We start from the raw sequence: 21,843 nt of genomic DNA on the forward strand, positions 1-21,843 counted from the left end.
GTGTAGTATACCATTAAATTGGCATATTATTCTGGGATTTCACTAAATATAGTGCACTGCATTTATCAGGATGAAAAGTGTCAACTGAGGTAAACCTCAGTTGACACTTTTCATCCCATCTTGCTAATAATTTATCTAGGTCTTATTGGAATAGTGTACTCTAATTCCATCATTAACCATTTTTCCAGACTGTATCATCAGCAAACTTAGACATTAAACTTGATATTCCTTCATAGATATTGTTAATAAATATTGAAAATGGTTGGGTTTCAACTGAATGCTGAGAGACTGCACTAATAATGTTAATCCTACGAAGCGTAGTGTCCATTAATAAACATTCAGAGTGTGCCATGCCACTCGGCCATCTCTTTATTTATGAGTTACTTACCCTAATACCATACTGTTCCAATTTGTGCAGCAACCTTTGTTGTTGTGAAACAGCATCAAAAGCTTTATTGATTATATGATGTCACAAATATTCTTTGCATCCAATTCCTTAGGGATGATGCTACAGTAACTAATTAGGTTGGTCAGACAAGAACTCCCTTTAACAAATCTGGCTGTGATGGCCATATAATCGGATTCTGTTAAGATGATTCTGCTTTATTACTTTCACCACAGACTCCATTATTTTTTGGTATAACTAAAGTCGAGTTTACAGATCTGTAATTACTTATTTTATTGTCTGTGAATAGGAGTGACATTTTCACATATTATCCAATCTGTAGGTATTGCTTCTGAATAAAATATTGAGCAAATATTATATGAACATTATATTATTTATATAATATAAATGCTTTTAATTTAAATTATACAAGTAACTATTTTTTTACATTGATATTCCTTGATATTGATATATATATATTATTTTTAAAATTTAAGTAGATAGAGCCTGTTGAAAATTGTTCATACAGTAAACTTAATGCTCACTTACCGTACTTCAGGTTAATGTGCATCTGATGGTACATACATGTTATTCTAGCAAACAGCTGTAGTAATTTTATATTCCTCTGGTTCTTGTGATCATTAAGCAGTATGAACAGAAAATATATTTACTTATTCACAAAATTAGAATCTACGCCTTGTAAATCTGAAAGCAAAACTAAAGCAAAGGTTTTGCTTTTGCTTTCAGTATTGTTTCAGCAGTTTCAAGCACTTTGTTTCTCTGGTTATGAATATTCAGTTTTCATAAAAAAGCACTTCTGTAGTAACTTGTAGAAAGCATTGTTGTTTTGTGGTTCAGTGAGTGAAAAGAGAAAACCAAGTGGTGTCTCTGAACTAGTGGGGAGAAAAAGAAAAGTCTATGGATGAAGAGGTAATTTTCACCTTTAAGCAGTATTATTTGAGAGGAACCATGGCTTCAGACTGCTGTTTCTACTAATGGGAAGGAAGCAACAACTATTAAGCAACTTTGGAAGGGAGAAAGTATAATATCCTTACAGCAGTGAAGAACATTGCGGAAAGCTGGAAAGATATCAGATGATCCACTGTGAAGGGTTGTTGGAGAACACTTGCCTGCAGTTTATCTATGACTGAATATTTCCAAAAAATGCAGGAAAATTTCACATAGGATATTTTATGTGTGTCAAAATGCCTTAATCTGAGTATATTTCAAAGATTCAAATTGATTGAGTTGCAGGCACAAATGGATATTGAAGAAAGAGACGTTAGTGACAATGAAAAATCTCCAGAGACCCCGAACCTCAAAAGATTAAGAGAAATTGTGATGAAGGTGGAACATGTGTATTTAATGATTAATTCAATGCATAGTTATGTTTGTCCCTGTCAGCTCCATCATAGCCAATATTGCCATGATGAGCTGAATTGTAACATGTTCTTGAATCTAAGTACAGCTCCTCCAGTATCTTCTCATCTCCTTCTCTACCTTTGTGCAGTTCACTGTACAACTGGAAATGGACAATAACCTTCCTTCCTTTGGATTTTATGATGAAACATTTAGAGTCGCATTTGGATCTACAGGGAACCCATGTGTGCAGGCCAGTTTACCTGTTTAACTATGGGTGTCCACACATGCTCCTGTGCACTTACCCAGCACTGTTTGTGCTATTTTTAATTGAGCATGGATGCATTCCAGTTCTATTAAGGATAGAAATATCAGATTTCTAGAGTATGGCCAGATCTTGTTGAGTATAGTTACCCTTCCCATGTTATTGATAAGTATGAACTGGTGGCTTTGTGACTTCACTTTCCATCTGAATTGGTCCTCGTATAATAATAGTCTGGTCTTTCAAGTACATTTCGCAGTATCCAGGTGTTGCTGAGCACCTTGCTAGGGTTCTATGTGCTCATCATATTCAGTGTCTGCAACTCCCTGGCAAGAAACTCAACTTTAGTATTAACAGGGTGAAGTCACCCATCCAATCTCCTGTGAGGTGGCTCTTTATTAAATGTTTGGGTAAGTCACATCAATGAGACCATCAATAGGAGGTTTGAAGACCATATAGCAGAGCATGAGGGTTATCTGCATGGCCAGTTTTGATCAATCTACTATTGTTGGAGTGAGCAATGCAACCCTGATCCCCACCGTGATGCCTAAGTTATTGACTGCTCACATGACTTCTGCCAATGTTCATCATTGAAAGGCATTTCTGCTGCAAGCCCCATTATGAATTACAATAGAGGAATCTGCATATACCAACTATTGAGTGTACAATCTTGCAATGTCATGAGTGCTGGTGGTTGCCTGTTACATGCCATTTCATGTTGCCAATGCCTGATTTAACCATTTTCTTCTTTATTTTATTTATTTATTTACTTTATTATTATTTTTTAAATTCTGATGCTATTATAACATGACAGCAACTATCACACGAACCCTATGCTTTTTATGCTATTGCATGCTGTGCATTCTTTTATGTTGATAAAGGGGCACTCTGCCTTGAAAGCATCTTGTTATTTTATTTTAATCCTATTAATTCATCTTATTAGTTTTATCTTTACTTTATTTATATTTACTTTTATTCTATTTAGTGTTTTATTATGTTTATGTAGCTACTATATTTTATTAAAGGTTTCATTTTAATTCTTGTGTTTGTCAGTCATTACAAAAAAACTCTTTCATGTCTAATTTATGTAGTTTTACAGACATTTACATTCATCAGAACACATGTCCAATGTAATTTGGAGACTATCTTTGTTTCAAATAAAATTTTAGAAAACTAAAGGTGAGGATGGTATGGCTATGAAGGGAATGTGTATTATATTATTTATTTTTATTATTATTATTACTACTCTATTTATTTTTGTAAAATTTGAGGTGAAATTTTACTAATGTCAGCAGTGGAGGCGAAACTCCACTGCTGACATTATACCAATGTGAAGAATATCCATTAATTACAACATTCTGTCTTCTATCCTGCTGCCACCCTGTGATCCGTCTTAGAATCTAGAACATTTCAATAATCCCATATTCCAGCTTATACAGTAACCTCCCATGAAGGGACTGCATCAAGTGGCCTTGCTAAAATCCATATAAACTGTTGAAATTGCTTCCTACATCCAGCTCATGAGTAACTGTGTCAAAATTGCTTACCATGTTAGTTAAACACAATTTCCCTTAACATTCATGTGGTTCCCGTGAATCCTTAAGATTGCCATTTCTTTCTAAATGTCCTTGGATTGGACTCTTAATTGTTATTTTTCTACCACTGAAGTCAGACTAACTGGTCTGTATGTGTATAGAAAGGATAAGAAGGGAGGAGGGGTTATGCTGTTAAATAAGAAACGCATAAAATCTGAGACAGTGCATCCAACTGGATGCACTGTCTCAGATTTTACATTACACTATTTCAGATGGACAGTGTAATGTATTGTGAAATCATTAAATGTATTGTTTTGAAAGGTAGCTGATGAGTTTTGGTGTATGGTATTCTTAATCTGTATTGCTTTTTTTTTTTAATGAAACCCCAAACATGAGAGGTATTAGAACCTGTAGTACTTATTACCGTGCTCATGGTTAAAAAGATTAAAGAAGATACTTGTTGACATTACACTTGAATTCCTGTAGATAATAATTTTCAGGAAATACATATGAAGGACGGTTGTTCCAGAAAACGGAAATTGAACGAATAAATGAGGAAGAAGAAAAGTTGGTTCTGTGAGTTTGAAGTTGGACAGTAAAAGGACTTTTGAGTGGTAACAGCATGTCTTTGAAAGAGACAGCAGGAATTATAGAAGCCAATTCAGAAGAGCACTGTCCATGGAAGTATCTATAAAAAAAAAGGCATGCAGCAGAAAGAACGTCTATGAGATAAAGAGTGGAGGGACTCTGTTAGAGATAAGTCATTAATTAACCTAACTTCCCTTTTCTGAATGGAATCTAGAAGCCTGAGAGAGGTTTTGGGGGCACTGCCCCGGCTGTGGGAACAATATTCCATGGTATGGCAGATTTGTGCAGAGTGAACAGCTGCTTGGAAGAAAAGTAACGCTGAGAGAAAAAGAGAAAGCCCAGTTTTTTAGATGCAGAGGACAGGATGGAGTTTTAGAAGGATTGGAATCAGCCAAGTTATCTTCGCTCCACTGGAGAATTACCTGGAGATCGGCATTTAAGGAAGCAGTAGTGGATATTCGCGAGTTGAAGCTGTTTGCGCAGGGTAATGTTTCTCAAACTGGAAAGTGGAATGCAATGTTCTATCATCAGCAAAACTATGGATATGATTTCCAGTCAGTGGGAGAAGGTCATTAATATACAAGAGGAAAAGAGTGGGAGAAAGAACTGAACCTTGGGGAACACCAGCATTAATGGGGAAGTTAGAAGACAGCAATCTACCATCACCCGCAGTAAGTTGTTAGAGAGAAAACTGGATACCCAATTACAAAAACAGTCGCCAAACCATAGGATGGAATCTTATTTAGAAGACCTTTATGCCAAACACGATCACGAGCCTTTGAAATGTCAAGAGCAACTGCTTGAGTTTCACCAAACTTTTCTATTGAATTTGTCCATAGATGGGTAACATGAGCCAGAATATCATCAGTGGCAATCCACTGACGGAATCCATACTCGAGATTGTATAAGGAATCACATAGCTAATATTTTGGACAACTGAGATGAGCAGTGGTTGAATCAACCGATATCTGTTATTCTGTCAGAAAAGTGCATGGGGGTTCCAACTGACACTATCTTGCAGAGAGGAAATGGACACCGAGATGAGAACTGAGACCACATATTTCGGTTGTTTAGTGTCAAACAATAACTACAAAATTTTCTTTTCTTTTTGTGATAACTTTAATTTTACTTTGTACAAATCATATTGCACATCATGTCATAGAAATGTATCTGTCTAGTGCTTTACAAGTTAGCTTAGGCTGTAAAGACATTTCCAGTAAACCAAGAAAATGTTAAATGACCTTTTTTTTTTTTTTTTGGTTAATTACAAAAATATCAACTACGAAATGATTTTATAGTTAGCATTGTTTGACACTAAACCCTTGATTTGTGAAATGAACAAGAAAGTATCTGGGAGGTTTAGATATTTTCACAGATAAGTTTGTTCTATTAATTTGGCAAATCATGATGTATTCAGTAGTAAGAAAAGGTGTGGAAGATATTCTGTTTGAAGTAATGAAATTTTTGGATATTGCATACACATGGCAAGAATATACCCAGTCCTTGACATAACATGGCCTCAACAATGTCCTCCTCATACACACTATTCGGACTTCCTCCGGTCACTATCTGGCAGAACAGAGGCAGCGAAATTATACACTAGCTGATCTGGAAGCCTCCTAAAGAGTTACCAATAAGTTTGGCCTTGTGGATTATCTAGCGGCCGATCTGCAAACACTGTTTTAGAGCTGTACCCTTGAAATGCAAAGAAGATTTGTTCTCACCATGATGTCCATTATAACCTCAAAAGGCATCAATCACACTTCACAATTCCTCCGGTCACTATCTGGCAGAACAGAGGCAGCGAAATTATACACTAGCTGATCTGGAAGCCTCCTAAAGAGTTACCAATAAGTTTGGCCTTGTGGATTATCTAGCGGCCGATCTGCAAACACTGTTTTAGAGCTGTACCCTTGAAATGCAAAGAAGATTTGTTCTCACCATGATGTCCATTATAACCTCAAAAGGCATCAATCACACTTCATGATAGAAGTAAAGAGAGGGTTGCAAAGATTTGCTCTGGAGACTAACGTGAGTTCCACCACTTAGATTCTCCAACTACACAAAGTTATTGGAAGATCACATGAGGGTTATATCAATGGTTACTAACAGTCCCATCATTGTGAGAGTGCAAGCAGAGGAAGAAATTGCATTTTATTGACCCCATACATAGAATTGGCCAATAATATTTATTGACCTATAAAAAATAAATTTAATTATATTTAATGACCAAATAATATTTAATAACTCATAAAAAGGGATGATTTTACACTCCTTTTTATGTCATTTAGCCATTTTTAAGTCATTTTTAAGCAGCATATTTATTATTACATATTTGAAATTGATTGTTCATTTAATTCAAAAATTTTCAGTATATCTTTCAGTGGAAATATGATAGAGACATTTTTTGGAATCAGCAGATCCTTTAGAATCTGGAACTTTTTTTTTTTTCTGGTGGTATTATTATTATTATTAAATGGCCATGCTGTACAAGCTGTTTCTTGCATGATATTGGTTAATGTTTAATTGAATAATAATGTTTATTATTATTCAATGTGGATTGCAAACTGAAACTTTCTAAGATTTATTTTTCATGCAAAATTTTCATTCCCTACTGATAATAATACCAATACAAAATAAAACTGAGCAGACTGTACTTTTTACGTTTTTATGCAGTGATTATTATTATTATTATTATTATTATTAGCCATATGGTGCAAGGAAGCCTGAGGCTTATGCTGCAAGAGAGAGAGAGAGAGAGAAGAATCAGAAGTAGAAGGGAATCACCAAGAAAGAGATGAATGATGATATCCAGCTCAGGACCCTGGGTGTGCCAAGCCCATAGTCACCAGATGTGAGCCCCTGGGGATTGCCAGAATATAATGCAAATAGAATATGTAAGAAAAAAGAAGCGAATACAAAGAAAACCACTAACATAACTGTAACAACAAAAATAAAGGGAAGCTGTTTTAGAAGCATCAGCGACTTAGACCATATTGCACCGTGTGTCTGCACAAATGTGTTCACGGACCGATTTGCATGTTGTGTGCGGACTGAAAAACCCGCAATAACTCACGGAGAAACCCTTCTTCCCCCATCTGAAATCAGCTAATTACAGCCTCGACTGAATAAACCTTTAGAAATTCATCCTATCTACGACGAGACTCGAGCGCAGACCTGTCAAAACGAGTGGCAGGTGGCGAAACCACTATACTGTCACGGATAACTGAATTAAGTAAGGGAATAAATTAAGAATAAGGGTGTTGTCAGAGGAAAACGCTCCTAAAATAATTTAGAATAAATGCCAATTAACATGAATTAGAGGCACTTCCTTGATAACATCAAGGCCGAATTGCGTGAAATGTCACTATAAATGGAAACGGAAACTACTTATTTAAAAATAATAATAATATATATACCGTATTTCCCCATGTATAAAATGCACCTTTTTTCGAAAAATTTGGGGTCTAAAAACTGGGTGCGTCTTATACAATGGTTGTCGATTTTTTTTTACTTGCATTTACCGCTTGTCTTTGCGCTCATTGTTTCGCACTTGTTACCGGTATATTAGGTTACATTTTGCCCAGAAATGGCTCAGGAAAGATTTTCGTACAGTGCTGAATTCAAGTTAAAAGTGATCCAGTTTCCAAAAATGAATGGAAATCGTACTGCTGAACGTAAGTTTGGTCCTCCTCCAACTGAGAAAACAATCCGAGACTGGCTACGGGAAGAAGAACCCCTACTGAAAACGCCACGGCAGAAGGCCATGAGAGGCAAGTCAGCAAAATGGCCTGATTTAGAGACGGAATTGAAGAGCAAAAGGCAACTGGAATTCCTGTGTCCACAAAGATGGTTCAAGCATGAGGCAAGAAGAATTGCTGATGAAAAAGAAGTTAGTTACTAATTTCAAAGGAGGACGCAATTGGTGCTTTAGGTTCGTGAAACGGAATGGACTAAGCATGCGTACACGCACCAGACTTGCCCAAAAGATGCCTGAAAACTATGAGCAGAATGTCCTTGAATTTCATCGTTTTGTCATTCAATGTCGGAAGACACATCAGTTTCAGTTGGGACAGATTGCAAATATGGACAAAGTCCCCCTTCAATTTGATGTCTCAAGTAACAGAACTGTTGATAAGAAGGGAGTGAAACCTGTAACTGTGAAGACAAGTGGACATGAAAAGAGCCATTATACAGTTGTTCTACCTTGTTGTGCCGACGGAACCAAGCTGCCTTCCTATGCTGATTTTCAAACGCAAAACAATGCCAAAAGAAGACATTCCTCAAGGAGTGATTGTCCATGCTCATGACAAGGGTTGGATGGATCAGGATGGGATGAAGATCTGGTTTGAGAAAGTTTGGAGCAGGAGACCAGGTGGGCTCTTACGCAAACCTGCCCTATTGGTGCTTAATCAGTTCAGGGCACACAACAAAAAATACAAAGAAGATTGCTGCAGAGCAAAAAACAAAACTTGCCGTCATACCTGGAGGCTTGACATCCCAGCTCCAACCACTTGATGTCAGCATTAACAAACCCTTCAAAGCTGCCATGAGAGACGAATGGAACCAATGGATGAAGTCTTCTGGGGACAATTTGACACCAGCAGGAAGAGTGAAGAAACTAACCATAGGAAAAGTTTGTACCTGGATGAAAAGATCCTGGGATAATATCAAGATTGAGATCGTTGTCAAATCATTTAAGAAGTGTGGCATTTCAAATGCCATAAATGGAACTGAGGGCGAGGCAATATATGAAGACAGTGATTCGTCACCAGACACAGATGAGAACAAGCTAATGGATGGGAGTTTTGACAGTGATGAGTTGTATGAATTTTATGATGAATAAAACTTGAGTTCAATAACTTTATGTAACACATTTTTTTTTTTTTTTTTAAATTTCGGGCTCCAAAATTAAGGTGCGTCTTATACATGGGGAAATACGGGTATGTAAACTCCCGAAAAAATGTGCTGGTTTTATCCCCAGTTGCTAGATAATACAAAGTGGCCAAAACAATCATGCGGCTACTACTGTAAGGAACAGAGGGTAAGTGGTTACAGATTGCATCAGAACTGGGTTATTTACATGACGTCTGTGTAGACTGTTGGAAAATTTTATTTAGCGACACTACACTGCCAATTCGGAGATGAACCGGTCTCGTATTTAAACTATGTTGAGCGAGTATACAAGAAGTTGGGAGCACAGTACTCTATTCGCTATTGATACCAACGCTAATTCTAACCTGTGTAGAAGTAGTGAGAACAGACACGATGAGATAATAGAAGAAACTATAACGACAAATAGGCTGCAGATAGTAAATGAAACAGGGCTAAGAACTAACTACAGGAACTCCCCGACTTACGTAATACTCGACTTACACAAATTCGACTTTACGTAAGTTTTTGCCGGCCGGTGCAAACTGAAAAAAATATGAAAACGTGTTTTGCATCTGCAGGGATATGGAGGTATTGTGAAAATATCCTAATGTGAACCAATAACACTTTTTTTTTTTTTTTTTTTTTTGTAATTCGTTCCAAGTCCTTGAAAGTTTAAAATTTCGCTATATTACTAAGCTATTTATCTCTCTAAAAGGTAGCCTAGTGGTCAGGCGCGCGGGTGCATAAGTACACGTGCCTTGAGTGACCGGGGTTCAAGCCCGTCACTACTGAATACGGTGCTGTTTCTTGTATTCTGTCTATCTTGTGAACTCCTCTGACCGTTTGGTCGTCCCGGAGTATATTTATTTATAATGGAAATTGCACTACCTTTTCATCCTTATCATATGTTCCCGTTATAAGAATTAATTTTGAACGCCTTTGTGATATTTTTTCTAAAGCACATTTCTGGAGGTCACGACCATAAAACAATTTTCACTTTCCGGTTTATTGGGCTTTTCTGTTAGTGCAAGAAATTATAAATGGGTAGTGAACTCGATCTTATTGCATTTGCGATAATACTGATAACTGCAATTGTGTGGATTTTTACATTATTATGGTGAAATGTGTTCCCCTTCACTGAAATCTTCAATCATATAAAAAAAAAAAATTCAGAATCTTCTCTTCATTCCTATTTACGTATTACAATGATGAAAGGAAAGGGATCAACGGAAAGTGCAAGTGGTGGTAGTGCCAGGAAACGAAACAAAATTGATTTAGAAATGAAGATGAAAATGATTAAGAAGTACGAAGTAGGCCAAAGTTTGTCATCTATTGCAAGGGAATTAAGTCTCGCTCCTTCAATGAATACTATTGAATGAATACTATTTTAAAGGACAGTGCGCGTATAAAAGAACATGTCAAAGGATCTACGCACTTAAGATCAACAGTGATCACAAAACAGCGTTCAGTTGCTGTATAGAAGATGGAACAGCTGTTAATAATATGGATCGAAAATCAGATTCAGAAGCGATTTCCCCTGAGTCTAATCACCATTCAAGCAAAAGCAACAAGTATTTATGAAGATATTAAGGATTAACACGGCGAACCCCAACCCAAGTTGGGGTTCGCCGTATTAATCGGCGCCGTAGCCTAGTGGTCATGCGCGCGGGTGCATAAGTACACGTGCCTTGAGTGACCGGGGTTGAAGCCCGTGACTGCTGAATACGGTGCTGTTTTTTGTATTCTGTCTATTTTGTTAACTCCTCTGACTGTTTGGTCGTCCCGGAGTATAAACAGAAAATTTATTTATTTATTTAAGTTCGTGGCAAGCAACGGGTGGTTTACCGGCATCAAGCATCGCGCAGGTTTCCACAACGTTAAAGTATGCGGTGAAGTCGCCAGTGCCGATTCTGAAGCTGCAGAGAAATTTTGTGATGTGTTGAAAAAACATTATTGATGAAGGCGGCTATTCAACGCAGCAAATTTTTAAAGTTGACGAGACTGCTCTGTATTGGAAAAAAATGCCGGATCGTACATACATTGCCAAAGAGGAAAAGACAATGCCAGGTTTCAAGGCTTCGAAAGATAGTGCCACGCTCTTGCTTGGGGCTAATGCAGCGGGAGATTACAGATTAAAACCACTGCTTGTGTACCATTCTGGAAATCCTCGCGCATTTAAGGGCATCAATAAAGCCACCCTACCCGTGCATTTTCGATCGAAACAGAGAGCATGGATAACAATATCTCTCTTTGAGGATTGGTTTAAATGCTGTTCATTCCCGAGGTTGAAAAATATTGTAAAGACAACGACGTTCCTTTCAAGATTTTTGCTTCTATTAGATAATGCTCCTGGACATCCTACGCATCTAGATTATTTCAATTCGAACGATAGAGTCATATCTCTACTTCCAAACACGACTTCACTCATCCAACCTATGGATCAGGGTGTTATTTCGAATTTAAGAGCATACTATTTACGCATATTTGCTCAGGCATTGTCTGCAAAAGATGATGAGAAAAATTTTACATTAAGATACTTTTGGAACTATTACAATACTTACCACGCCATCTTAAACATTAATAAGGCCTGGGCGGAAATTACTAAAAGTTGTTTAAATGGCGCATGGAAGAAAATATGCCCACCGCACGTAAAAGGCTTCGAGGGGTTTGAAAAAGACGAATCATATGAAGAGGTTACAGATAACATTGTAAAAGTTGCATAGCTACTTCAGTTGGAGATTGATGCCAAAGACGTGGAGGAGTTAATAGAGGAAGAAGAGAAGGAATTTCTCTAACGAAAAACTTACTGACCTGCAAGCAGCGAAAGTGAAATAAGAAAATGCTGACGAAGCTCAAGATGAACCAAATGAGGAGCCGAGACGCTTCATCACCAGAGAGATGGCAATGGCATTTCGTAAAATTGCATCGGCAATGGCGAAGTTTGAGAAGATGGATCCTGGCAGCGAACGATTATTAAAAGTTAACAGAGGGGTGAATGATATGCTTGCTTGCTACAAAGAAATCTACGAAGAAAAGAAAAAAGGCCCCGTCCAGTTGTTGTTATTTGGTTTTTAGGAGCATTAGCAACTAAGGCCATATTGCTCCGGGGATATGCGGTGGTCATTCCCTGACCTTTCCGCATCCTCCGTATTTGGTGGTCACGGGCTCGAACCCCGGTCTAATCAAGAAGCGTGTGCTACCACTGCTGCACCGTCCAGTCATCCATAATATGTTCTTTCGTGAGGTTGAGCGGCCGACCCCTTCTAAATCTCCACAGCCCTCAACCTCCACAGCGGCGTACTTATCAGCTGAAGACGTCGATTCTGGTAACGATGCTCGAGAGGTAAAACTTACTGACACATTATGCCTGTTCTCCTCTCTTTTTTTGTATGTTTATAATTTTGAAATTTTTTTTTTTTAAATTGCAAGCTTTTGTAATTTTTCCTGCGCATGAGATAAAAAATTGAATAAATACAATAAATAATTCAATTTACATGATCATCGAACATTTCTTTTTTGATTCAATCAATTCAGCGAGCACAGTTGCGAGTGCTGCACAAGAATAGGGGAAATTCCCCCAGTCGTACAAACAGGGGAACTGCTTGTACGACTGGCGGGTATTTTCGGACTGGACTTCTAGTGATCACCGGGCTATTTCATTCTACGTTGATAGTGTACAGCCATCCCAGAATGTACAGGATCAAATTCCGGAACTAATTAGATTTTCACTTAAAACAATAACCTGGTCAATGTTTGAGGATTCTGTCTGCATGGATTTTCCGACGCATAAACAACAAGAATTAATAAACCTACCTGCATTGGTTGTAGTTAGGTATATTCAAGATTCTATTTCAAAGGCGGCCTATAAGTCTGCTAGAAAAAGATAAGTTCTACTAAATCATGTCCGTGTTGGTCTCGAGATTTAGCGTTGCAACGTAGATCTGTACATCGTGCTAGGAGGCAATTTCAGCAGCATCGTCACTGGTCTCCCAGTGAAGTTGCTAGATTACATCAAGAGTACATAGCACTGAGAAATGATTACAGAAGAGCAATAACAATTCGTAAGAGGGAAACATGGAAATTATTCGTCCAAGAGTCGGGGAATTCGAATCCATGGGGTCTGTTGTATAAAATTACAAGAGACAAGTTACACAAGTTGGATGTTTTTAATACTGTGCGTACAAGTTCGAAAGAAACAATAGGATGGGTGGATTCCATGGTAGCTATAATTGATAAACTATTCCCACAAGATGATTCCTTGGAAGATACGGCAAATCAGACTTCACTAAGAGAGAAAATTCTTTACATGCAACTCAGATAACTACGGAGCCATTTACAATTAATGAATTAGCATGCGTAATTGGAAAATTAAATTTTAAGGTCCAGGATATGATTTGATAGAGAATGAATTTATAACACAGTTTTATAAATTGTTTCCGCGGTTGTTACTATTACTATATAACAAATGTCTTGCAGATGGATATTTTCCACCAGATTGGAAAGTAGCTTTATTGAAGCTAATCAAAAAGCCTAGTAAGCCCCTCTCAGATCTTGGATCCTATCGGCCAATAGCCCTTCTAGCTAACCTTGGCAAGTTACTGGAAAGTTTGATGGTTCTGCGCATTAGGCAGTTAATAGAGCAGCGTGGAATGATTTCAAATAAACAATATGGGTTTACATCTGGAAAGTCAGCAGAGGATGCTTTAGTGGACTTCCGAACACACATCGAGAGTTCTGCTTCAAAGTATGAATTGGCCATTTTTGTGGATTTTCAGGTGCCTTTAACGCAGTATGGTGGGAGGCTGCTCTTGTTCAGTTGAGGATAGCTGGATGTTCTCAAGAATTATATAAATTGTTTGGAAGTTATTTTAGTGACAGATATGTAATTGTTAAATCTAAAACCTTTTATATTAAAAAGCAGGTTTATCGTGGTTGTCCCCAAGGTTCAGTCTTAGGTCCTTTCATATGGAACCTTGTCTTGCAAAATTGTTTAGCTCGCTCTTTTTCCAATTGTAGGACGATAGCCTTTGCTGATGATTTAACAATTATAGTGGCTGGGAGTTCGAGGAGTAGTCTTGAACATAATGCTGATATTGTATTGACTGATTTGCATCTCTGGGCACAAAACTACAAGTTAACTATTAATCCGCATAAAACTAAAATGATGCTTTTTAAAAGCAAATTGGACCCTGGTCGACCTCCACAAATAAAGTTAAATGGTATTCAGCTACCAATGACATCTGAAGCTAAATATCTGGGAATAGTTATAGATTATAAACTCTCATTTTTTCAACATCTAACATATTTAGGAACTAAAGTGAAAAAGTTCTCTGGAGCTGTTATTCTTGTTTCTAAGTCTGACTGGGGTTTATCCCGCAAGACTCTCTTATTATATTATAAGGCAGTATTTCTCCCCATGACAACATATGCAGCAGGCACTTGGTTTCATCGTGCTGTGTTGGTGAGGTTCCAAGCAAAACTCAAGTTGCTTGGAGTGCGGGACTATTCCTTTGGACTTGTTCCTGATATACCGAGGACCAGTGCTTTTTTTGTAAAAAAAAAAAAAAAAAAAATAATAAAAAAAAAAAATAGGTGCCGGTACTCATTCTTTGCTATCGGGAAAAATTGAAAATTAAAAGGATATGAAAAGTACTCTAATCTCCCCCCCCCCCCCCCCCCCCCCGGATATTGTTACTTTAGTAGTAATTTTTTTTTTTTTTTTTTTTTTTTAAGAATAAAAACAAGAAATTGAGTATATTAACAGTTTATTAAGCATAAATTGATTATTCAAGTATATAAAAAAAATAAGTAAAAATAATTTCATAATAAAGTTTTTGTAGAATATTCCAAATTTTTATTTTTATTAAGTTCTCATCCGACGCCCTATGCTGACTTCTTTTCCTGCTCTTTGTATCGGTTGCTGAATGACGTTTCCGAAGCAGGGCCGACCGGGCTAGCCAGGTGGGAAAAGTGCCTGCCTAGCAACCCAAAGGTCGCGGGTTCGAATCCCGCCTCGGGCTTGGGGCACCTCCGTAGCCAGGTGGGAAGGGGCAGCAGTGCATAGCACACGCTTCTTGATTAGACCGGGGTTCGAGCCCGTCACCACCAAATACGGAGGATGTGGAAAGGTCAGGGAATGACCACCGCATATTAATTATCCTGTTGGTAGTGGCATCAGGGCTAGCATTAGGGGTGTGCAAACGTGACACTTGCCACAGGTGCCACTAAAATAAGCCCAGCTAGATGCACTACTGCATATATATATGCAATTCATATCGTTAAGATACGATAAGAATTAAGTGCCATTACATGGTTTTGTCTCAGGTGCCACAGGCCCTAGTGCCAACCTTCGTTCTTTCTTAATCTATTACAATATTTATTGTATATATGTTTTTTATTTTTAATAAAAAATAATCTTTGAAAAATGCTGTTTTATTACATTTTATTTTCAAAAATACAACCAACAACAACAAAAAAAATTTTTTTAAACATAAAATATAAACATCTGTTAGTTGCTTCCATTTTACAGCAGTTCAAAAGCAGTTCATTTTCTTGAATACAAATATGACTTCAGTTTTTAAATCAGCTTAGAGGGGAAACTACCATATTCTTAGAACATTTTGCTCCAATTTGACAGAAGTAAAACCAGATATTTTTATCATGGAGCCTTCACTGGGGGCTGATTAATTCAGTAATAGTGAGAAGAAAGCCAAAAATCTTTCTGCCCTTTCCAATCTAGATTAACTCAATCACATGGTTTTCAATCCTCGATTGAAACCAAAGTCAGAAAAGCCAGTAGCTCTCAATTTTAAACGTGTGCTTGCAACAAGTATATTTATTATCTGTACAAATACTTTTAAAAATCTCTCTCTCTCTCTCTCTCTCTCTCACACACACACACACACACACACACACACACACACACACACACACACACACACACACACACACACACACACACACACACACACACACACACAGCTATTATTCACTTCCATTTTCAAATGCTTTCAAAATTTATTTTAAATTTGCCATGCTGCATAGTACGTCTTGAAATTTTAAATCACACATGTTGATTTGTGTAGAGTAGTAGCGATCTTGAGAGAATATTGGGTGTTGCACGTTCTGACTTTACTACGTGAAAACAATAAATCTTTCAAAAACAATTGCAGTAAGTGTATAGATTATAGATTTATTGAAATAGTGGGAGAGTAGAAACAACCTGAAACTATAAACAAACATTTGAAACTTTGTGGCAGGTCACTTGTCAGCTGACATGGCATGGTAATAGTTGTTAAAGGTGGTGGATCACCTGATAGGCTCTTGCCCTCAGTTACTTGTGAAAACCATGAAAAGTCACTTCATAGATGATTTCAATAAAATTTTGTGTATATTAGGAAGCTACAAAAATTTGATTTTTTTTTCACTAACTGATGTTTAACTCAGGATTTATTTTTAAGGGTCACTTGTCAGGTGACCTGCCATAACACCCTGGTTAGTATTCATTATTATTCAGTGTGGATTGCTAACTGAAACTTCCTAAGATATATTTTTAATGCAGAATTTTCATTCCGAACTACTTATTTTCTCCTCAAACAGAAGAAATATCTGGCATCTTTGTGAAGAGTATAGCAAAAGGTAGTGCTGCTGACATGTGTAAAAAAATCAAGGTGAATGACCAGATTATCGAGGTATGCCAGTCTTATTTATGTATAAACAGTTTAAAAATCAACATTTCGGAAAAAATTCTTGTCTTTAAAATAATAGATTAATTTTCCTTTGTTTTTTTTGTATGAAACTTGCTGTGTTTGCTATCCTTAGTCATTGATTAGAGCAGAGTGTCTCAGTCTTGGTGGTACTGTGATCCCCAAATGATAACTGAATTTGTGCCCCCCCATCATGAATATCACTGATGCTTTCATTTTGGTTAGACTTGGGCAAAAAATAAATATAACCTGAGATTATCGATTATAAATGATAATCATAATGGAATATTTACTTCTTGCCTTATGAGGCTTTCCTGCTACCTGCAATTATTCTGTAATGAAACAGCCTGAATAAACATAAGAAAATTAACGAAGAGAAATAATAATAATAATAAATAAAACTAGAGACAACTAGCACTCACTCGGGGGAAGGCAATATAGCAATATATGCAGCCAGAATAAAGTAAGGACTCCACACATGTGAAACCTAAAACTGTTTTCCTTTTTGAATTCTTTTGTGATTAGAACTTCTTCTCCCTCGTCTTAGCTCTGAGAAGTACTTGTGAGATAGATATCTTAGCTTAGCTAAAAAGTATTCGGGTGCATGTTGGTTTAATATTAACCTCACTGTCACTTACTTCAATAATGTTGGTCTACCTCTGACTCCTGCGTCAGTGTTCTCCCCAGAAAATTTTACCAGCCAGGTGTGGCATTATGAAGTAGCCAGGTGGGGAAGTGTAATACTTTGCAGTATTATAAAATTTTCTGTTATTTATAAACAGGGGCAGCTTGCTAGTAGGTACTGCGGAACTGCAGCACCCCCAGCTTTTTAAATATAAATATGGAGTCACCGAATTATATGAAATTTTGGGAAGGACAATGCAACGCAATGAATATTTTTATATAGGTCCTGTATATAGTGTACTCGTCCTCTATTTCCAATAATAAATAAATAAAATAATAACTTTATTTAATACAGTGGTTCCCAAACTACTGAGATCTACGGACCCTTTCAAAAGCAAAAAAGTGTACAAACCCCTTTAAATTCAAAAATACATTTGCAGATCTCTGTATATACAGGTAGCCTTCATTTTGTGCTGGTCCAGTTTGTGCCGATTCACAATAGCACCAATCACTAACGACAACAGCATTTTTATTTATTTATTTTTGCAATTTTTTTTTATTAATTGAAAGTTTAAAATCGTCAGACAGAATTTATCGGCACCATATTGTGATATGTATTATGCGATTGTGCTATGTTCATGCGATTTAGGACAATCTGAGTCAATCAGCAATTAGCGCATTTGTATCAGAGACAAGAAAGATTCCCACTCTCAAAGTAACCACTCGTGGATGTGGGTAGTAAAGGTCCATGCATTCAAGCATTCAGTTGGTTGTTGTTTACACTATTTACACGTGTTGGAAATTTATTACACTAACATTTTTTTTTATTAATTGTCTTATTAATAAATTGTGTTATAAAGTTTTTAATTTAATAGAATAAAGACACGCCATGTCTGGTAAAAGTAGTTAATTGAATCCTAGTGCAATATTCAGAGGACTGAATCTAATGAAAGCCACCCTAATGTGTGTGTGTAGGGCTATGAATATGCTTCCATAGACTATTAGTACAACTATGAAGAATGCTAATAAAATAAAACAATCGATGCAAAGTGGTAGGTAAAATTTTTGGTGCCCGGAACCTAACCCTGTGATTTCCTATTGACTTCATTATATAAAGGGTTCCATTTGCTCCTGTCCCCCCCCCCTTCCCCAGGAACCTAACCCCGACGTAAATCAAGGGCTACCTGCATATGTATATATTTATGTGTGTGTATATGAACATGGTTTTCTGAAAAGAAAATTCAGAGTTTAAAACGACTCGACTTTATTCTTATTTTTACATTAATATATAATAATAACTTTATCATCAATTTGCTATACATAGAACGAAGAAATTTGAACAGTTCCAGAGGGTCCAGCAGACCCCAGTTTGGGAAATACTGATTAAATACAAGTATTGAACAGAGCCTGGGCCATCCAGGCCCAACCATAGCCTGAGGCCTTTGGTTCATGGGAAAACAACCATTTCTAGTAATCATTTCAATCATAAATGAATAAAAACATGAAATCATTTTCAACTTTGAAATTTAACTGTAAGCGGAACTGTGCACTAGACAAAATGTGGATTTTGCTTCCAGTGGTTGAGTCAATGTCTGGTCAGTGGGTTGCCAATAAAAAATTTTTTGATCTACACAATTATTGCAAATTAATTGACTTGCTGAAATTTATCTCAGAAAATAATTTAGCCGAAGTTCCTGGTGAACTTACAAAACTCATAAAAATTCTTTTGACCATTCCGATGACTACTTCACATCCCATGCACTGCCATTCGGCATTAAAAAGAATAAAAACATTTTTAAGAATCACTGCGAATCAGGAAAGGCTAAATGCTCAAACAATGCTTTCAATAGAGAAAAGCTTGGCAAACAGTGCACCAAACTTGAATGAAAAAAGTTTTTATCTATTTTCAATAAATAAAAAGTGAAGAATGAATTTTATTTTTAAATAAAATTTCAAGGTCTGTTAATGGTAAGTGTTGTCCAATTAATGTTTTGTAGTATTTTTAACTTGCTTATTATTATTATTATTACTGTTTATGGCTACATGTCTTATAACCAAGGCAATTTAATGTAACTTTAAGAAGCAGCACCCCCATACATCAGATGGCACCTCCATAGCCAAGTGGGCAGGAGCAGCAGTGCGTAGCACAAGCTTCTTGATTAGACCGGGGTTTGAGCCCGTGACCACCAAATACGGAGGATGCAGAAAGCAATATGGCCTTAGTTGCTAATGCTCCTAAAAACCAAATAACAACAACAACATACATCAGAGTCACGAGCTGCCACTATTTATAAATGTGTCTTAAGCAGTCCAGAGCAAAACTTAATTGCATAATTTAACATTATTATATGCTCCTGTCACATTGACCTCGATCGCATAGTATGTTCAAATTAATATTGATAGAGATCAATGAGCAGTACTACCTGGCTAAAATCGCTTAAATTTTAGCCAGGTGGTCAGTTAAATTCACTGGGTGGTGCACTCATTTGATAGGTTCTGGGGAAAACACTGTATGGTTTATAGTGGCCACGATACATACCCCCCCCCCAAATCAGATTTCTCCCAACAAAAAAATAGACTGTAATGAATATATTCCTCCCTGCTGTAGAACAGTGACCAGTTGAGCTACCAATGTGGGAACATGTTGATCTGGCCCTAATCTGTTTCCATTCATCTCATAGGACTCTGAGTTGGACTCTGTGCTGGCCATTCTAGCTTTAGTACATTCGTGTCCATGAACCATTCTCAAAGAGCACTGGTGGTGGTGTTGCATGCAGCATTATCTTGTTGAAACAACATTGGGTCTGTACCGATGAATTGCCAATTGTCCAAAATGTTAAAGATGGTATCGGTATTCATGGTTCCTTATACAATTAAGAGGCATTAGGTCATACCATGCTCTGTAGCCAGGTGGGCAGGAGCAGCAGAGTGTAGCACACGTTTCTTGATACCAGGGTTCAAGCCCGTGACCACCAAATACAGAGGATGCGGAAAGGTCAGGGAATGACCACCACCTATCCCCGGAGCAATATGGCCTTAGTTGCTAATGTTCCTAAAAACAAATTAACAACAACAGCCATACAATGAGAAACAGTCCCACACCCAGCAGGAATGTCTGCTGATGTGGATGATGTCTGCTGGAATGCCAGCAGACATCATCCACATTCACTCCTCTGATTGAAATAGGATGTCATGAGATTCATTACTCAAAAATTTATTTCCTGTTATGTGGGCTAATTAATTACATCATGTGAAGCAAAACTGCTGATTGTGGTTGGTGATGTTTAACTAATACACTACTGTTCTCCCATGAACACAGAGTTTGTGCAGTTTCATAGTGTGCACAGACCCTCAACAAGTTGATGCCTTAAACTCTGATTTGATGTTTTTCATGGATGTCTGACAAGATTTTTGTACCACTCTAACAAGTACCCTCTGGACAATTGGTGTGAACTTCGGAGATGTTTGTGTATCTTTGATAGAAAGTGGTGGTACAATTGCCCTTTTGCTTTGTGATAACATCACTTGTGGTTGACTCTGGATGGTGTAGGTTATCAGCAGTTATGTGAATCTACAAGCCGACAATGTGACATCTAACTATAACACTAGCTTATATGTCTCATATGCTTTCCTTATATATCATTCTGAGTCACTGGTATATCCAGGAGTTGCCGTGTTATGCAATAACCATCTTGAGCTGTATAAAAACTGTTAAGTATCTTATCTATTTTGGCATCCTTCTTTTGTGATACTTTACCACTGGAACAGATATGTTTGTGGATTCCATTATAATTATTTTTTAACATATTATACTGAAAAATCATAATCTAGCAGGTGATATTGTAGCCCCAGTTGGCCAGTGAGTCTCTCAACCCACCAGGGCTGGCTTAAGTCATGATTGAGCAGTTCCTCCGAACACGGTGCCAAAATTTAGGGGGCACAAAATGCCCCAAAAATTCACTGATTTGCTGTAAATTTCAAGTTTGAGAGGGCACACCAAAAAAACTTGCACAGGGTGCTGATAGACCTGGGGCTGCTTCTACAGCCCACTGTTGACTTGCCCCTACACCAAAAGTGTAACTCTCTGCTTTGCGTTTTCTTGTAAAGAAAAGCTAAGCAGAGAAGTTTCATTTGCTTCTGACCTTGCCTCTGCTCACTGAAATTTCCTTGGACCATATCCATTTCTTGATTGCAGTCACTACCTGCTAATGTTATGATTTTAATGATACAGTTGAAGTTCTTTATAGTAACCCTCTTTTTAATGTCCCAGCATGTTATAATAACCAATATGGATGGTGGGTCTAGCCAGTTTTCCATAAACCTAGTGCTATTTTACATTCATTATAATAACCTTGAATGAAAAACAAAATTTTAAAAACGACCCAAAATGTTTCTTTTTTTTTTTATACCACTCGACCTTGTTTGCTTTCATATTTTTATTAAAATATTTTCATTTCAAAATGTAAGAACTTACATTTTGAAATGCAAATTCCTGCAAGCTTCTCATTG

General features: G+C 37.2%; 1 protein-coding gene across 1 annotated transcript in view; it reads left to right on the top strand.

Annotated features, from left to right (window-relative positions):
- The window catches only part of LOC150078990 (patj homolog), a 946,782-nt gene that overhangs the window by 501,411 nt on the left and 423,528 nt on the right, over nt 1–21,843 (top strand). Inside the window, exon 10 of the mRNA XM_090382912.1 lies at nt 16,604–16,695. Within this exon, the coding sequence (XP_090239038.1) occupies nt 16,604–16,695 (92 nt within the window). The remainder of the gene's footprint in view (nt 1–16,603; nt 16,696–21,843) is intronic.

Source organism: Mastigoproctus giganteus, chromosome 10 (genome assembly GCF_048544385.1).
Source record: "Mastigoproctus giganteus isolate SK-2022 chromosome 10, ASM4854438v1, whole genome shotgun sequence".
NCBI classification, from domain to species: domain Eukaryota; kingdom Metazoa; phylum Arthropoda; class Arachnida; order Uropygi; family Thelyphonidae; genus Mastigoproctus; species Mastigoproctus giganteus.